Source organism: Ostrinia furnacalis, unplaced genomic scaffold (genome assembly GCF_004193835.3).
Source record: "Ostrinia furnacalis isolate ACB-3 unplaced genomic scaffold, ASM419383v2 OfSCF5129, whole genome shotgun sequence".
NCBI classification, from domain to species: domain Eukaryota; kingdom Metazoa; phylum Arthropoda; class Insecta; order Lepidoptera; family Crambidae; genus Ostrinia; species Ostrinia furnacalis.
This window is the reverse complement of record NW_021135368.1, coordinates 480,488-495,506: the sequence shown is the minus strand read 5'-3', so window position 1 is coordinate 495,506 and position 15,019 is coordinate 480,488. Positions and strand designations below refer to the sequence as shown.

General features: G+C 38.5%; 1 protein-coding gene across 9 annotated transcripts in view; it reads right to left on the bottom strand.

Annotated features, from left to right (window-relative positions):
* Positions 1–15,019, bottom strand: part of tay (tay bridge kinase) — a 61,066-nt gene that overhangs the window by 9,904 nt on the left and 36,143 nt on the right. For 7 of the 9 annotated variants that reach the window (XM_028315475.1, XM_028315471.1, XM_028315476.1 and 4 more), the window contains 3 exons: positions 1,847–1,906; positions 1,657–1,679; positions 57–1,483 (listed from right to left, as the gene is read on the bottom strand). In XM_028315475.1, the coding sequence (XP_028171276.1) occupies positions 57–1,483; positions 1,657–1,679; positions 1,847–1,906 (1,510 nt within the window). Of the gene's footprint in view, positions 1–56; positions 1,680–1,839; positions 1,907–7,361; positions 7,919–15,019 lie in introns of those variants that run through there. The other 2 variants (XM_028315477.1, XM_028315479.1) reach the window with 2 other exon arrangements.

Here is a 15,019-nt window from a genome sequence, read left to right as displayed (position 1 = left end):
CATGGGTGATTAAGTAAAGGAAAATTAAATTATGTCATAAAAAAATAAAAGCTCACCGTATCTGTGTTCCTTGGGGAAGCCGCTGCGGGTGGGAGGTAGGGACTGTGTTGAAGTGTGGTGGCATAAGGCGCGTAGAGTGGCGGGTAAGTAGTTCCAGAATAGACAACGGGAGGCGGGAATCCATTAGAAGCGAGAGTTGAACTGACCGCAGGACTTTCAGTCCGAGACGGCAGTTCACTCGAAGACACGACAGGTTGCCTAGAATCTACTACAGGGGGAGCTAACGTATGGGTACTATTACTACTACTAGACACGGGAGGAATTATCGCAGGAGCGATACTGACAGCGGGTGTTGTTTCCACGTGATTAATTGGTGTGTGTATGGACGCAGGGGGCGCCAGGGGAGCCGCATGAGGCGGCATACTTAGACCTGGGTGTTTAAGGCTCGTGGTGTAACTTGAAATTGTACTAGTGGTAGAAGACAAAGAAAGAGGCGGACCGATATGGTTTGGTGTAGACGTTGCCATCAGCGGACTGGAGTTACTCATAGAGAGATGGCTCGTATGGTTCAAAATGGAATGGCTACTAAGAGGGTGGCTTATTTGCGCAACAGTCGTTTGGCTCGACGTCGAAGATTGAATATGACTGGACGTTAGGTGGCTCGCAACACTGAACGGTGCGAGATGCGGAGGCCTATTCGTGTACGCCGACTGAACGGAATGTTTCTGTAAGCTCGGCTGGCTCTGATAAGGCATCGGATGACCGTGAATATTGGAACTCATACTTGTGTTTATATGACTAGACCCGATCGACGGAGTTGGATAGGGGCGAGAGGTGGGCGCGGCCGGAGAAATGGCCCGTCCGGGCATGGATTGAATAGGAAGACAGCTGGTGTTGGAGGGCGGCGTGGAGAGCGAATGCGGAGGGACACTTTGAGGCACTCCATTGACGCGGTTGGAATAGGAGGTAGGAACGGAGGTGTGAGCCGGGGCCGCCGTCGCCGCGTTTCGGACGTCGTGGCCGGGCATCAAGGGGTGAGGCTGCGAGTGGGGCACTCGACTCTGAAGACTAGGATGCGCCGCCTGCGCTGAGGCGGGCGCGCCGGGCGGCGGCCGCGCCGCGTGGTGAGCGATCAGGTCCAGCGGCGCCGGCGGCTGCTCCGGCGGCCCGGTCCGCGTCTCGTGGTTCGTGAGCCGGTAGTCGGGCATCGCCGCTGCGGCGTGCGACTGATACGCTGAATGCGAGGGGAAGAGCGGCGACGGAGCCGGAGGCGCGGGCGGCGCCGGCGTCGGGCTGTCGGCAGCGGCGCGGGCGCCGGGCTGCAGCTTGTTGTTGCTCGCGGGACGTTCGGGCGTGTCGGGCCCGGCGGCGCCGACCGGCCGCGCCGGTATTTGCGTGGCGGCCTGACCATCGATCGCGGGTATGTGAGCACCGTTGGGCCTCAGCGGCGTGTCGGCCCGGAACGGCGGCGGTGGAAGCGCGGGCGGCGGCAAGGCGGCGGGCGCCGGCGAGGGCGCGGGCTGGGGGAGCGGCGCGGGCGCGGGGCTGGCGCTGCCGCCGACCGGCGCGCGCGACAGGGCTAGCGCGCCGCCGCTGCCGCCCCGCGCCACCAGTTCGTTTTTGCCGCCGCCACCACCGCCCGCGCCCGCCACCCGGAACAAAGAACCTGCGTCTGACGCCTGAAACGTGATGAAGACGGGCATCAAGGAATGTCATTTCCTGGCGGTATCTAATTCATATTATGTTATTTCACATTGATAAAAAATATCTTGCGAAAATTCCAATTACTATGAAGAAATTAATGAATAATAATTGCATAATAACAATAAATTAATAAACCACTTACATCATCCATGGACGCGTCATGATATCTTGGTGAGGCATTTCTACTGCTCTCTGGACTCGCCTGAAACAAAGAAAAAATATTTTTAGTTAAGCTTATTTCTGGAGATTTTGATCAGAGCTGTAGCTTGAACTTTTTGTATTTATTTCAATAGATTTACCAATATCATAGCATACATACATATTATTAAGAATTTGTGACCATGTTCAATGTAAAGAAATAATATTTTCTACAAAGCAAGGGGCCGGATAGATAAATTCAAAATAGCTTTGCGGTATGCTTTTGTACATTAATGACACTTGAATATGTTTAAAATATTGATGAGCGTGAAATTTTTTAACTGTAAATCGTGTATAGTACCGGCAGTACCGACCGGCTTGTATTGTGTACTTATTAACATTCTAAATAGGTATGTGTCTATTGTTCAAACCTAACACAATAACCACCCACAGGTTTTTAGTATTCAACAGATGGAAGATGAAATCGCGTCCGACACATAAACCATTGCCAAAGAGAATTATAACCGAACTATAGTGGGATGCCATCATTCTTATAGTTATAAGTGTTAGCAGAATGTGAAGGCTTTACTAATAAGTTCTCGATAGGTTCATTAAATCGTAAATGCGCTTCGTAGATAATATACACTGCGGGCGGAGGGTGAATACTTAATGATCGTCTGCAAATGGAAACAGTCGTAAATATAACAGTGCGATTAATCGATTAGTGTTGCCATTATTGTGTTAATTACAAATTAGCACCGAATAGCGCTTAAATAAAATACTGTGTAAAGTGTAACATCGAAAATAAAATAAATGACTTCACTATTCATTCCGTGATGATACTTTCCCATTTGTACATTTGTTTACAAGAATAAGATTACAGGAAAAAGAGGGCGAAGGGTAAAAAAGTTTTCCATGTTTCCCCATAATGTAGCCGTGGTCCGATCTACCAAAAATTTCATGCTAATAAATATAAAAGCCTTGATAACCAAAGCTTAGTTTATCAAACCTATTATCCTCAATCATGACAGATTGATCCATTATCCATCATGGCAGTTAACAACGTTATGACAAGTTGCTAACATTTGTCGAAACCCGAGGGTCACACGTCAAAGTGTTGACTAATAGGTGTTCAAATGAAACGTAGGAAACAACATACTAGTAGGTAGGTACCCGTAACAAGGAAGCGTTGACATATTGGTGTCACTACAAAGAAACGAACTATTTCAGTAAAATGTTTTCAATAATTCCTAAATACTCTTGAAGTCTTGGATGTTATAAACGAGTGATGTAAAATGTAAAAACAAACACTACACGTGTAACGTATGCACAATTAACATTCCTCGATAGCAATATATCTTGACAAAGGAGGAAAAAAATTAACGCGAGAAAGCAAGAAGCAGAGTATTTTTTTATTCATTTTACTGCAATAGACTCCCAAGTGTTTGAAGGGGAATGGTAAGTAATTACTTGGAAATATTTACGAGCGAGCGAGAGAATAGCTCAATAAAACTAGCCGGGGAACCGCACCGTTTACGACGAGCAGTTTAAGTAGCATTGTCTCTCCAATCCTAACCGGACTGAGGCCAAGGTGCTGTCACATATTTTGTTTTAAAGTACCTAATTCTATTTTGAATGTTAAAAGTGTAAAACTTTGTTTTGCTTTCAGTGAGTAATAATGTTTAGAGTAGATATAGTTTGAAGTTACTCGTAAAGGTGATTGATTACTGTCTAACAGATTGGATCAAACAATCAAATTCAGGAATCGAAATACCGAAGTGACCGGATGAAATAGTCAATCGATCGTATTGAAGGAACAAATCGTTTTGGGAGCGTTCCGGCAATTGAATGTTTAGCCTTATCCGGTGGGGGTGGGTCGTCGCTCCGCAACAATGGAGTGATAAATCAAGTATGGACCGCGCGTGCCGACCAAGCGGCGGCTTCGCGTCCGGTCCACGATGCATAAAGGACATTCAAAGGTGCCGCGGACACGGAATGTTTTTTTTCTTTTGATAACAGACGTTACCTGACAAGATTACATTGAGTATCATGTAACTGAATCATTTTGTTAACAAGTGCTACTTTTTTAACGAGGACTTGGAGGGGGCTACCGTTTCCGCACAGAAAATAGGAGAAGTCAATCATCGCCAATGTGTGTTGGCAGCAGGTCAAAACATCGTTACATAAAATGGATAATAATCAGTGAGATATTAGCGCGATGACTGATGTCGTGTCGGCAAGTAATAATAGTACGTTTGAGCCCACCTCCGACCAGAAACGCACGTCTCTAAATAAATAATCTAGCTATAAAAATAAACGACCGCATTAGTCAACGGTGTCAAAATAAGACTAAGAATATTAACACAAAACAAAACGTTTATTTTCAAAACAACATAGGCTTTGACTAGTAGTATTTCGGTTCAGGCCATTATTCATGAGAATGTAAAGCATTTTACAGTTCTGTTGGTAATAAAATTATTTGGGATTTCCGTCGTAACAGCTTTGTGCCATTCTTATTTATGTCTGAGCATTTAGTAGCAGTTAATAACTTTAAAATAAATTAAGTTAAAAAATTCAGAATTAATTATGTTGAAATTACGAATTCAAAACAGATAGCGAAGCATAATCTCGAGATCCGCGCCTCGGGGCCCACCTCCGCGTCCACCCCGTAGAGAAGCGGGGAGATCCGGAAAAAATGGCGTGATAGCTTTTCGCCCCTCATTCGAAATTCTAATACTCCCACAAACTTTTAATAGGATCGGTCTTAAAATTCAAGGAGACTTTCGTCCAGAAGTAAAGTTCAAACGACGACGTCCCGATCATAGCCCGCGGTGATTTTGTAACAAGGCAGGTTTTTCTGTTACAAAAACTGGGTTATTAAATTAACTACACAAATTTAATTAAAATCTCTTTTTCACTAGTCGTTTGACACTAGCCAGATCACAGATGTAGTTTACTTCTAACAATACTGAAGATAAGTAGTTTTAGTTATAGTAATTTCATGTATGCGTGTTTGTCTTGTTGGTTGTCCTAATAAATAAAATAAAGTACTATCAAATAGCAACATCATATTTCGAGGTTTGTGTAAGGGGTTATAATAATGCGTGAAGTCATGTGAGTATATTATCACATCAGCTTCGTCGTATGTCATGAATTATTTATGGCGCTACTGTAATATATTAGTAGAATTCCGTTTTAACATTCAGTCGTCAGTCAGTTAGGCATCTCACTAAACGGAATAAGTAATTATGATTAATGATTTTATTATACTGTTGATAACTAACAATTAACTAAACAAAATTATTTTGCTTTTTACATCAGACAAACTATGCATGCAAAAAATAATAATTGTATTCTTAAATTCACATACGTATAATTAAGTTTATGAATAGTTAGGAAATTACATAAATATTTTCTTTATTATTTAAAGTTTGGGTCGCGATTATAATATGTATTATCATGACCTGAATTTTTTGTTCCACGTTGACATCATGGTGACATAAGAACATGACAAAACGATATTTTATTTTCTCGAGTGGAGTTCGCAATGTCGACAACAGAAACATAATTTTAATGTTGTCTAACGCGTTGAAGTTTCTAGTTCGTGCATATTTCACGGCAGATGATATACATACACATTTAAAATTTTCCTCATTTTTCTTTTATATTGATAGCGCGTATGTAATTGTAGAGGCGATGGCTGTAGATATTTATCTTGTATTATCACGGCAGTCGTGAGAACTAAATATCTACCTAATTAGTCTATAATTTTAAGAATTAACGATACCTACGATAATCTTATCAGATTAATTGCTTATAATATTCATAATTACTTACTTGGACCGGCTTCGTGTATATTTTAATAGAATTAACGGATAACTCCGTAGCTTACATAAAATTATCATAAATAACATTTATGTATCGACAGCATTATGTTAAGAATAGCAAAATATGGCAGGTTTAAAATATAGTTTAATTTATCTACCAATAGATTTTAATTTATCGTAAAATAATGAATGGAATAAAAAATATCAATAATTTATCATGATTAATCAATTTGTTTTGGGGTTTTTCAGATTACATACTATTTATCAGTTATGTACTTATATTGTTTCTAAGCATATTGATTGGAAATAAAAAAATAGTTTTTATTATGTGATTAATCAATACGTACAGTTCAAGTGAGTTTACTAGTTTTATAATATTTGCAGAAATATAATTTTCTTACTGAAATGTGAAGTAATGTTGCTTTGCAACATACGAGTAAACTTCGTAAGTGAATGAATATAATGGATTGTTATGTGTTATTTGCTTTAACGCAGCTAAAACCTTCTAGCAACAGTTGAAAAGCGCTTATTTACCCAGATATGACGTGTAATAAAAATAAAGTTAACAACCGGGTGTTAGAATAGAAACTATTACGCCGTTTGCATTGCCTCCATAAACATTGGAACTGAATTGTAGTGTATTAGCAGTAAAAGCGACGCGTGTTGCGTTTCGGATATGTATCGTGACCGAGCGCTATAATGATTCCATTACTTTTTAATGTGAGTACGTGTAAATTATACTCCTTTACGATCTACAATGGTACCTGTATCCACAGTGTGTACACAAGCGTATCAGTCAATGTGCTTTGTCGTAATGCTCTAGTTTATTTCACATTTAGAGAGAGGTAGCACAAACTTCCATGAAACTAGTACCTGTTTAAGCTCTTTTTCAAAAATATTAAATAACTAGCATTCCGCCCGCGGCTTCGACCGCGTGGAATTTTGTGTCACAGAAAAACTTTATCGCGCGCGTCCCTGTCTCAAAAACCGGGATAAAAACTATCCTATGTCCTTTATCGGGATTCAAACTATCGATCTATTCCGATCCAATCCCAACATCTAATACCAGTGGTATTTCTCTATGCCAAATTTAATCAAAATCGGTTCAGTGGTTTAGGCGTGAAAGCGAGATAGACAGACAGAGTTACTTTCGCATTTATAATATTAGTATAGATAAATACATTGACCTCTTAATTTTTATGAAACACGCTTGGCAAAGTTATGTTTAACATGATTTAAATAGGTATCTGTGTGATTTAATTAGATGTAATATACATATTTGGCATGTATCACGCATAAATTTTGATTATAAAATAATCGACTACTAGACAGAATATAATTTTCATAACTCTGACAGCAGGAGCCGGGAAGACACGTGCTCAAAAATGGCTATGCCGGGTTCAGCCAAATTCGCATTTTCAGGATCCGTGACAGGAGGATTTGAGTCAATAGAACGTATGCACAACTTTATCCCGACTAGGTTAGGTTGCACAAATGCACATTGATAAGATTCATAAGCTCGCCAAATAATCAGACAGTTTGTCAATTTTAATTCTAACCTTTTTGGTTGGTAGGATAAACAAGGAACTTCATATTGAGAAATTGTTCTTGGTTATAGTCCGACATGCGTTAGGTACATTTCAAAATAAAAAGTAGGTGTAATACAACCAGAAACTATACTTTTGCCAGTACCTGTTGTTCTGACTGAGGTTTCGCTGGTGATCGCTTCTGAACCTCCTTATCTCCTTTTGGGGCACTGGAGGTTTTTTCATTTTTGTTTGTCACCGTAGCGGTATTCTCCGTCTTTTGTTTTGAACTTTTTTTCTTGCTTTCTTTCTTGTTGTTACCTTCAGCATTGCTTTTAGGCGAATCTTTGATCCTCACTATGGTAACTAACTTTTTTCCTGTATTAAAACTATTTCACTTTCGTAGCAGTAGCGACAGTCCCACATAAACATTCAACACAGGCAATATGCGCACACTCAGCAACGTTCACAACAAAATGTAACACTTTTGTTTATTGAATACAAATGGTCACAAAACTGTTGTTGTTCACTTTTTCGTATGTTTGTATGTATCCAGATGTCATACACTGCAATCCTAGTGCACTGTAATCCAGGTCGACCGGGTCCGCAAGCGTGTTCGCGCGAAACAAAAATAACGAAAGATCGCGGGACGATCGTAAAGACAAAGAATGCGATAGAGACGAATAACGCAGTGACCGGCCCAGCGGCCGTGGCGAGAGTGCCGCGCCGCGCGGTCGTCGCCCGCTGCCGCCGGCCCCCTCTCGCGCACGCGCCGCCCGCCCAACGAAACGCCTTGTTGAGTATTTCTTGATGCAACGGATTTTGAAAGCTAATACATGTAGAGCGATGTGCCTGATATGGCTAAACGCGAAAGTCATCAAACAAGGCTTGTAACTGGGCGATCTGTTGTTAAAGTATTTTAAAAGTCTCTACCGAATAATTTAATGTGTAGTGTTTAAAGTTTAAATGTACGTGTATTAAAATTTTAGAGATTTGGACTTCATTTGATTTGTTTTACCCAAATTTTTTTTTTGCTCAACTTAGTAGTAACCTTAGTCGCAGGTCGCGATTTACTCACAGAGCAAATCCTAAAATACATGTCAATATCAAATTCTAGATAAAATATTTCATCCAATTCACATTATAGTGAGCAATAAATAACAGCAATAAACGGTGGCTGTTCTGAACAAACTGGTAATGAATATTATGTAAAATATCTGAGCGTTTCAATTTTCAAGTGGGCTGCGTAGAGCGCCCGCAGCGCCGCGAGTTATTAAGACATAATTAACAGCTAACAATAAAACACTAATGATTGTGAAATGCTAACAAGCTATTTGATTATTTCAATATTCCAAAAGGCTAAATTATTAACATTGGAGTGCTGATATTTATAACAGTCGTCGTTAATAGGCATAATCAGCCTACGTGTTTCATTTGCTAAAGAAAGAAAGGTCAACATCTCTATCAAAACTTATAAGTTGGCCGTTACTCATAATGTGTTTCCATTTATAAGCATGTATACTATTGGCAGCGTCCGTTTGTAGCAATAACACATTTGTGAAAAGCAGTAAAAGCGTCATAAAGCGATTTATTTATATTCGTTTTATAACTTATTGCTTTACGACTGCGATAAATGCAGCCGTTGTACGGTAACCATTACAAGCTGGGCGAGCAGTAAACAGGCCACGTTCAGTTACGTTTGCGCAAACATCGGCTCTTTGTTGCCCCCACTAAATTAATTACAAAACCAACACTGGCCTTACGTTCGTTAAACAATTCAAACATAAGCTAATCCTTTATTTACCTCTGTCAGCACATTAATAAATAATTAATATTAAATAGTGATTGCAAGAATGTACGATAGTATTTCTTACATTGATACGATTTTTATTACTGAAAAAAGCTACTTTATTTTAGTACCGAACATAGGCTCTTTTTTACAGAAATCTGTATTACACACGCGAGCAAAGATAAGAAAACATCCTCCATCCCAACTAATATTATAAATGCGAAAGTAACTCTGTCTGTCTGTCTGTCTGTCTGTCTGTNATTTTAGTACCGAACATAGGCTCTTTTTTACAGAAATCTGTATTACACACGCGAGCAAAGATAAGAAAACATCCTCCATAATTTATAAAACAAAAAGTAACGTTCAAGTAACGAAACACAACAACCGTCTTGAAATAAATCATATGTGCAATAAATGAACAATAGAATTACAAAAGAATGGCAATAAAAACGCTCCCTACAGAAATATTAATTTGGAATCGTTTATTCAGAAAGGAAAAAAAGATCGGATAAAAGACAACCCCTTATTTTCGGAGGGTAACAGTGAAGCGGTAGAGATAGCAAGATAAATCCTGCCCTGTCTTCGGAGACAGACTCTACACGTCTATAAGAATCTTCACAAATACAAAGAGCGAATTTATGTGATTTTTTCCAAAGAGGAGCTGATTATTCTGCGACGAATTGTGATCTCACGTAAAATATTAACGTGTAATACCGAGGGGAAATTAAAACGATATGAATCTTTTTGTACAAACAGTGACAAAAAGTCCCGGATCAAAGAGAGCTCAAGAGCTCGGGCTCGACGTTTACAAGACTCGATATTTTGCTGTAAGAACTCTCTTGCGAGATCTTTTTGTACGAGCGCGAAAATACGATGTACATTTTAAAACAGGATAATCTCGTTTTATTTATTAGCATTTAACATAATTTCATCCGATTTCAAAAAGAAGATTCACTTCACTTCTGTGTTATGAGATGCTTTGAAGTTTTCAGTAATTACCAATTAAACTCGGTTGAGCATGGAAGTGGTATTATTTTACTTGGCATTGAAACAGCCGTAATCCATTTGAATTTAATCGTGTTAATCTTATGTTAACAGCCAATTAGTTGTATTAAGGAGGCATCACGAGTCGAACTGAATATTGGATATGAAATTAGTATTCCAGAACCGTATCGCGCCGTCATTTTAAGGGAAATTTGATAACATTAAAATTAATTAAGGCAGTAAATTGATAGCAGATCTGTTTAAACTTAATCAACTCATCCCAAGGTAACGTATATTTTAATATTTATCGATATACCTACTTAATATAAATTAAGAAAATAAATTACACAAGGGCTTAAATATTTATTTAGTTTAAATTATATTTGACTATTTGTGTACATTATCGCATTGGGGTAACCTGTAATGTTAGAGCTAAGATTGTCATTCATTAAATAAATAAATTATCTTTTGCCACGAAATGTTTATTTATTAATGATTGAAAACCGTATTAAAATCCTTAAGTACCTTTGTGTTGATACAGTCGCACACAATTCAAGGCAGACAGCCACAGCGGAGGACTTCAATTGATTTTAATTTTGAAACTAAAACACAGAGTTGATCGTTTGTCAGGAGTTGGAGAGTAAAAGTTATTTTGTAAAATTGAAACGTTCCGAGCGGCAGCGAGCCGGAAATATGCTAGCGAGCGTCAGTGCACTGTTTATTTTTTTCTCTCGTTTTCCCACTTTCGGTAGCAAAAGCAATAAAAATGAGTGGGGAATTTTTAAAACTAATAAATAAAATATGATTTTTCACGTACAGCTATGTAAAGCTATTATTTTAAATTGAAACAATTCTGGCAATTCCATTGTACCGTCTGTATTTTATTGTGTACGTTATTTTATATGCATTTAATTTGCACAGTTTCATACATATTTTTTCGCTGACCTAGAATCCAGAAATATGATTAATGGTGCAACTAGTTTCGTCGGCATGGCGTGCATGGCTTTTATAGATTTGTTATGTCAACAATGAGCCGAGTTACGATGTCGTAGTACTTTTAATATTTCTAGCACCAATTAGGTTTCGTTGAGCGCAATACAATACAGGTAGGTGCTCCCGGCGTTGATTACGCAGATTGAAATCGGCTCGCCCTCGCGTTGCTTGTTAATGATGCAATAAAAACGACGCTTATCGATTTAGTCGCCCGTTAAGAACGCTCAAAGGCATAATAATTTATTATCCAAACAGCGTCGTCAGTCTTTCATTGAAATTAAGTAACGACAAGATTTGTTAACCATCCCGCCTGTGGAGTGACTAAAGTAATTAACACGATACACTACAGTGCTGGGCTTTCCACCCTCAAATCAGTAGAGGAACTGACTAAGTACTTGTAGAAGAATCTATGACCTGGGAATTCTAATTATTCCAATTAATGATGACGACTATAAGAAATAAATGCCATTAAGATGAATTTAATAGACCAAAATATAAAACAAATGTTTTTTTTTTTTTTTTTTTTTTCGGCACTTTTTCGATTTTGGTTAAAGTACCTAATAAAATGTTAGGTAGAGTCACTGAAGCAACAAAACATACATAATACATATTATCCATATTTTCCATACACATTAATTGATCGGTCAATTAAACTATTAGGCATTTGTTGTCATATTGAAGCACTCGATAATGGTAAGAGGAAAGTGTACAAATATTGGAACGTTTGGACAATTTTTGTCAGCTGAATTGCCAAACAGGGGTGAAATACGAAAGGGAGATATTGGGAGTCAGACAACGACCGCAGGATTTATTTCGAGCCTCATTCAATTTGTGGTAAACGTATTGTTGGATTGCGTTTTTGTATTGCTTGCGTTCATTTTGCAAATATTGCGGCGGCGTTTTATGTAAATGTATATTGTATAAGCTTTCACATATAAACATACCCTCTGGAAATGTAGTATTGGTTAAATTATACTTTAAATGTCTACAAAAAGAGAAAGCACCCGAAAGTGTCACTTACGAATGACTGAGAGCATACATGTACCCACAAACAAAAAGGCAACGAGTAACGCAAAAGACATACTAATGTATTTCTGACTCGTGTCTACAAAGGTTGAATTGTAATGAGGATGATGCAGTCACATTTTCTGTTCCGTTGAGGAGATTTGGGGACCTACCAAAAACAAAATATTGTTTTTAAGTTTTTTATAAATAAATAAGTATCGCTTTTAGTTTTTTTAGGAATTTTAGTAGGAAAATAAACGACATGTGCTAAGAAATCGATAAAAAGTTAGTAAACTTTTTGTCAAGACTCGGGGTCAGCATTAATGAATAGAGATATACCTAAAATACGTTCTACCTTATTGTATTCAAATCTAACGCCCGTTACAGCTGTCACACAAACATTTGAATAAAAAGAGCTATGAAGTACCATAGGTTCACCATAATAGTGCGGCGTGCGAGTCGCAATCAGTATTTGTGGCAAAGAAGTGAGGGAAGGCGGAAAAATGGAGGAGCGTCAACGGCACAAAGGGAGCCCGCTGCTCTCGCGCTCTACAAAGCTGTAGTAATCTCACTTAGCGTGCGCGACAGATTTGAAGGAATTTGTTCAGCTTTTAAAGTTTTCGAAAATGGCTGTAACATGCTATATCAAGTTGAAAATTTTTGAACTGTCGGGTACATTTATTTTACAAATCTATTACAGACTCTACATAAATTTAAACGTATGGTGTAAATATTTAAACTACATCCACAAGCAAATTACGAAATTAATGTAAGGTAATAACCGCGAGCATATGAATATTGCATAACACAAGTCGATGGCAACAGCACTTAAAGAGGGTGCAGAATTACGGATGCGGGGGGGGTGATGCAGTCGAGGATGCAGCGAGAGGCGACATAAAATTTTCAACGACTGCGCCGAGTATCTGACGGCATTATCTAGCCGTTTGCAAGTGCTCTGCCGCTTTTCATATCTTTTGAATAAAAATTCTCTAGTGTAACATTGTTTTCATGTGGCTTTTTGCGAGTGCAATGTGACGATTTTACAACGTGTTTAGTGGGAACATCTTTTTATCGCCTGTTCACTATAAATTTGATACCTACTGGTAAAGTACTATTAGTTATGTTATCATAGAAATAGGAACAAATAAGTATGAAAGCAAAATATAAGATGGGAGAGTCTCTACATTTTGTGTCCACTAGTTCACATTCATCTTTTAAAAGGTCTTGAATTGAATCACACTAATTTACAGACGTCGCTTACCTACAGCATATTTTTAAAGAATGAGTAATTTCATTTATCAAAGCCACTTTACCACTATTAAAGTGCATCAAAGCAGCAAGACGCATCGAGTCGAACAAGTTTCGTAATTTTAAAGAGAGCTTAAAAGGAAACCATAATAACTTTAGAACTTGCGCGGCAAAAAGTATAATTCGAGTAAAAATAGCTAGTGGAAGCAAATATAGCGTCGGTCGTCGAGTAACGAGACGAAATAAGCGGGTTTGGAGGAGCGGTTGGTGCAGGGTGCACAGCACTGACAATCTCGTTATAGATGTGAATAAATAATGAGTTAGCATTACGGCGGACGAGGGCGATCGCTTTGTTGTCGCGAGCGCGGCGCGCCGGGATTGAGTCCACCGCAAGCGCAATTTATTCTGCTAATCGAGCCTCACCTACTCCGGCTTTAATTAATTAATAAACTTAACCCGCCGCACTAAATATACTTCTAAATTTGTACGTGCAGGTTTTGGTCTCACATCATGTGGGAAATTACAATAAGAGCTTTTATATTTGTTATGTATTACGAGCTGTTTTTGGCTTTAAGATATAATTTACGCTTTGTAAGGCTGCTAAAAGTTAATGATGCAAGGTTTAAAATACACCGTGTTACTTTGCATTCTTGCCATATTCACAGAGATAAAAGTAGGGAACAATACCTATTATTTAAGATAAACAAGAGACTCACATAAAGAAAGTACACTAAGATTTTAGTAAATTTGGTTTTTCAGTACAAATTGGAATAAACCAATTTTGTCTCGCACGTTCTACAGGTGCAAGTGAAATAAACCTAGTGGGCGTGGCCTAGTTCTTAATAATCTGTTGTTTTATGGCTCTGGGTACCAGCCTTTTTATCCAGTCATAATAATTATTTTAAAATACTCTTCAGTTGATTTCAGATTTTCCTTTCTACTTTACGGGCTTAGGACCGTCAAAAATACGTAATAATTATTAGGGTTTTAATTAATTTATAACATTGTACCCTATTTTTACAAATTAATAAATTAAGTATGAAATGAAATCACCTTATTCACAATTAATTATTTATTTATAAGTTCCTACTTACAAAGTTTACGTACTGCGAAGCAAGTGTTCAAAGTGTCCTCCGTTCTGATGAAGGCACAGTCTAGCACGGCGAAGCGTAGGTTTTTCGCTTTAGTTTTCGCAACACATAAACGTTTTGTCTCACAGTTTCACTAAAACAATCCTTTCATGTAACGCGTTTACACTGTTTATCTCTTCTGCGCATACCAGTCGTTTTAAGTCACTCCAAAAATCCATTGGTGTCAGGTCCGAGGATCGTGGTGGCCAAGCTACTGGACCCCTCGTCCAATCCACTACTGACCAAACGTATTATTCGCGCACTTGACGTCCTTATTGTGGGGGAGCACCATCCTGCTGGTAGTAGAGCATTTGGTGTAACGCTAAGGGTACGTCATCAAGCATTTCGTCTAAGACGTCTTGCAGACACTCCAAGCACCATTTTGATTAAATTATTCGTTGTTTGAATACGCTTCAGACATTTTTGTATTATTTATAACGTGATTTGTGATTGATGGATTTCTCAATTTTTTACAAGTGTCAAAAAGACATTTTAAAGACAATCGATTGCAATAGATATTTAAAAATACAATAAAAAGTAAAAAAGTCTCCATCGCCATCGCCAACAAGTGATGTGCATGCGTTACGATAAATTAGTGGTGTGTTTAACAGATTGTCGATAAATTAAAATAATCAAGTTAAAAAAAAATTTTTTTCGGGCATCATTTTTTTACGG